The sequence below is a fragment of the Ochotona princeps genome, chromosome 17, assembly GCF_030435755.1.
Source record: "Ochotona princeps isolate mOchPri1 chromosome 17, mOchPri1.hap1, whole genome shotgun sequence".
In the NCBI taxonomy this organism is placed as follows: Eukaryota; Metazoa; Chordata; class Mammalia; order Lagomorpha; family Ochotonidae; genus Ochotona; species Ochotona princeps.
Genome location: NC_080848.1, coordinates 39,692,495 through 39,696,952, shown reverse-complemented (window position 1 = coordinate 39,696,952; position 4,458 = coordinate 39,692,495). Strand labels below are relative to the sequence as shown.

The 4,458-nt window shown below is 46.0% G+C and overlaps 1 protein-coding gene across 1 annotated transcript; it reads right to left on the bottom strand.

Moving 5' to 3' along the window:
* Window positions 1-1,379: 1,379 nt before the first annotated feature.
* Window positions 1,380-2,318, bottom strand: LOC101533203 (olfactory receptor 1468-like). The gene has a single exon (XM_058676455.1). The coding sequence runs from the start codon at window positions 2,316-2,318 to the stop codon at window positions 1,380-1,382; it is 939 nt and encodes a 312-aa protein (XP_058532438.1).
* Between the last annotated feature and the right edge of the window lie 2,140 nt (window positions 2,319-4,458).

The following is a 4,458-nucleotide window of genomic DNA, read 5'->3' as shown; positions in this document are numbered from 1 at the left end:
CCAGTCCACACTTGTATCAAGGGAGACTGCAGCCATATCCAGACTAGAATGCAGCCCCCACTCCAGCTCCCACACTCACCAGTGGGAACCCCAATCCAGTCAGGGTGTCTTCTTAGCTCCCCTATCAGGCCTGTTCCCAGCCATAGATTACGTGCATGCCAGTGGTTGCTCTGACCCATCTTGGCATAGCCCCCGACCTGTCTTGGCCTTTGCCTTAGATGCTGTGGCCTAGTATCCCTGGCTCATGCAGACCAGTCGGTGTAAGAGCCTAGTTCAGCATGACCTATGCTCCATCCTGATTTCTGTTCTTCCTTGTGAGTTAAGCTTTGCTCGGCCCTGCCCAGTCTGCCCCCTTCCACTTGCAGCTCGGCCCACCCCACATCCTGTTTTAGGATGCACATTTGGGTGCTGCTGCCTTGACCTGCCCAAACTGTTGTTGGTTCCTTTACCCATAAGTGAGAGCAAGTTCTATGTCACACCTAGCTCAGCCCATCACCACCCCAACTCGCGAGCTAACCAGTGGGACTTGTATTTCTACAGGGTTGGGCCCACACTTCCCCCGTAGGATCTACCCCTGGATCTGGTTCTCTTGCGTGCTGGTCAGTGTCTTGACCCTACCGAGTGTGACCCATCCCCTGTTCCACCACTCAGTCAGGCACTGGTACCTAGCCTGCCAGTCAGGCCTCCAGCCATAGCTTTCATGTGGACTGATGTGTAACAGTCAGTGATGCTCTACGCTAGCAGCCCATCTCAGGATTCCCATGTGGCTTGACGAATCAGCCTTGCCAAAATAGAACTTATGGACTCTCCCCTCCAAACCACCAGGTCTCAGTCCACATGCTTGCAAGCAAGTTTCAAGACCCCATCACTAGGAATCACACAGAGTCATCCCTCACCTACACTCACACTAGCCTTATCCCTGGATGTCCCTTGGCAGCAGTTACATACTGTAAAAACCATAGAGCTTGCCGCCAGACAGCCAGCAGGCAGAGCCTGACGCCAAATACATGCACTGGCCTCCCAGCAGCTAGGACTCGGTCACCATGTGGCGTCAGTGCCCAGGAGCTGAGTTCCAGGCATTGGGTCTGAGTACTTTCTGCAAACCGGTCGCCACCACTGTGGAGGGCTGCTGTCACCTGAGCCACCAAGGTTGAACTCCCACCCCCTAATTTTCTGCTGCCGCAGGTGGTGGTTGCAGGGCGGGGCTAGATGCCTTAATCCCATCTCAGGATTTCCTCAACAACACACCATTTTATGGAGGTTTCCTGGGTAAGACAAGAATTTGGATTAATATATGAGTATTAATTCAAAATATGTTCAGGATACAATTGTATCTACATCCTAAATACTACCCTCCTAAAAAGAGGAGAACTTTCTTCTTAGAAGAGAATAATCTTTTTATAATCAACTCTTCCCAGGGCTCCCTTGATGTCTCGGTTCCTCAGGCTGTAGATGAAGGGGTTCAGCATGGGAGTCACCACAGTGTACATCATGGCCATAACAGTCTCCTTCACTGGAGAATTACTGGTTGAAGGGATCAGGTAGAGACCAATAACTGTCCCATAGAACAGAGACACCATGGACAGGTGTGAGCCACAGGTGGAGAAGGCCTTACGGATGCCTCGTGCAGAAGGGACCTTGAGGATGGAGGACACAATGCCTGCATAGGACAAGGTGATGAGCAAGAATGGGAGGACAACGAAGACACTACCCATAACAAATATCATCAACTCATTAACACTAGTGTCAGAGCAGGCCAACTTCAGCAGAGCAGATATATCACAGAAAAAGTGGTGGATCACGTTGTCTGCACAGAAAATCAGTCTAGCCATGAGCAGGGTGTGAAGCAGGGCATGGAACGTGGTCAGCACCCAGGACAGTCCCACCAGGGTGAGACAGAGCTTGGGGCTCATGATGCTGGTGTAGTGCAGGGGGAAACAGATGGCCACATAGCGGTCATACGCCATGGCCACAAGGAGGAAAATCTCCAGGTCTCCAAAAAGGAAGAAGAAGTATATTTGAGCAAGGCATCCTTCATAGGGGATGGATGGAACTTGGCTGTTCATGATCTGCAGCAACTTGGGCACTGTGACAGAGGAGAAGCAGAGGTCAGAGAAAGACAAGTTGCTGAGAAACAAATACATGGGTGTGTGGAGATGGGAGTCCAGTCGAATAAGGATGATAATGATGAGGTTCCCCAGGATGGTTGTCAGGTACATGGCCAGAAACAGGACATAAAAGAGATGTTTGTGTTCTGACTGGATGGGTAGACCCAGGAGGAGGAACTCTGAGACAGTGGTTTGGTTCTTTCCTGTCATGATCTGTTGCTAGTTCCTTGAAGAGAAAAGGTGTCATCAAAACTTGAAGTTATATGCTTTACACTACTATGATACATTGTTGTTCTCTCAACCTCATTACAATGGCTGTAATTTCTAAATTTCAAATTTCAGTAATTAAAATCTGGGTAATGATGAACGAATTGCTTTATATGCATTTCTTAAAATGTAAGGTATCCCATCATTTCTAAAACCACAATTTCCTTCTGGGATGCAAAAAAAGCATGCAAATCTCTTACTTACCTCAATAAATGTAATGCATACCTGCTCAGTAACTTTTTCATAAAGAATTTATTTGTTTGAAAGCGTTATAGCATGAGGAAGAAATAAAGAGAGATCTTCCATGCACAGATTCACTACTTGATAGATGCAATGGATGGAGCTGATCCAGAGTAAATCCAAGGCTAGGATCTTTAGCCAATCTTCTTATGTGGGCTGTAGGCTACCAAGCAATCAGGGCATCTTCTGCTGCTTTTGCATGCCGTTATTAAGGAGCTAAATTGAAAGTGGAGCAGCACGAGCACAAGCCAGTGCCCATACAGGATGCTGGTGTTGTAGGAATTGGTTTTATCAGTAACGCAGCAATGCTGGCCTTTCTGTCAATGCTTTTTATGTTGGTTTTCCTGCAGGCTTTTTCTAGCCATCATTCTTTTAAGTTATAAGAATTAAATAGCCCAAGACAGTTCATCTACTCCATGTCTTAGGTTGTCATTTAACTATAAGACTTACATGTCTCCAATCCAGAGAATTTTGAATAGTGTTTCTACCTCTGGGTGCATCACAGGCATTGAAACTTAATGGATCCCCAATGAAACTCATGATCTCACCTCTCCTCTCTTTAAAACTGTTCCTTCTGCATTGTGTCATAGTCCAGAAGAAAAACAAAAATCCAGATTCAAATCTGGGCCAGTATTCCAGTTTAGCACGCCTTCTGTCTCACACTACATTCTCAACTCTAATTCACCCACTTCTTTCAGCACACACACTCCTAGATCAGGAAGGTATTGTTTCATCTCCAGAATGTTGAAACAACCTCTGAATTCATGTCCTTGTCTTCCTGTCCCAACTTTCTTCTCGTTGAATGCTTTCTGCACACAGTGGGTGACATTCTAAGATGAAAATCTCGTCATTGCTTTTTCTGATTAATACTTCAAGGTATTCTTACTTCTGTTAAAGTTGAAGTTCCTTTCAAGGGCCTGAATTATGTTTTGCTATGTTACCTATGCCTCCCTCCACAGCCTGATCAGCTCCCACAATGTCTCTTGCCTCCAACTCTAGATCAGTGCTTACTTAAAAAATAATTACAGGGCCCAGCACCAAGACTCAGTGGTTAAATCCTTGCCAAGCATGCACCAAGATCCCATAGAGATGCCAGTTCTTGTCACAATTGCTCCACTTCTCACCCAGTTCCCTGCTTGTGGCGTGGGAAACAGTAGAGGACTGCCCACAGCCTTGAGATGCTGACCTGCATGGGAATCCCAGAGGAAACTCCTGGCTGCTGACTTCTGGCTTCTGATCAGTTTAGCTCAGGACATTGTGGTCAATTGGGGAGTGTACCAATGGATGGACGGTCTTTTTGTCTCTTAATCTCTCTGTAAATCTGCCTTTTCAATAAAAAAATCTGTTTTTTAAACACAACTTATTACTTGTAAACCTATGAATTTACCTTTCCTTCCACATATTACTTTTTTCCTTTGAGCCTTCTAAACTGGCTTACCCATAATAATTTTTCATGTATATCACCTGTTAAACCTTGCTCAGTTAAACCTTTCTGTGTTTCCAGCCCTAGGGAGACCTGATGCTATACTTTCACCCCAACCTTTACTCATGCCACAACATCAGATGCCCTGGATCATCAGTTTGCATCCAATGTCCTCATGATCTAGTTAATCACACACAGGAAAGGATCCTCATGAATGTAGCAGAGTCTGCACCAGACCTGGGAGGTGCCTGACTGGGGCTCAGGTGTCATTACTGTTTGCTGTCTGCCTGCAAGCTGAGATGCACTTTCCAGTTTAGACAGAAAAGCAGCTCTATGAATCTAGAATCATCACGGCCACAAAATCTCCTTGGAATGAGAACTCAGTAGCCTTCACTATTCAGTGCCAAATTTTGTCATTTT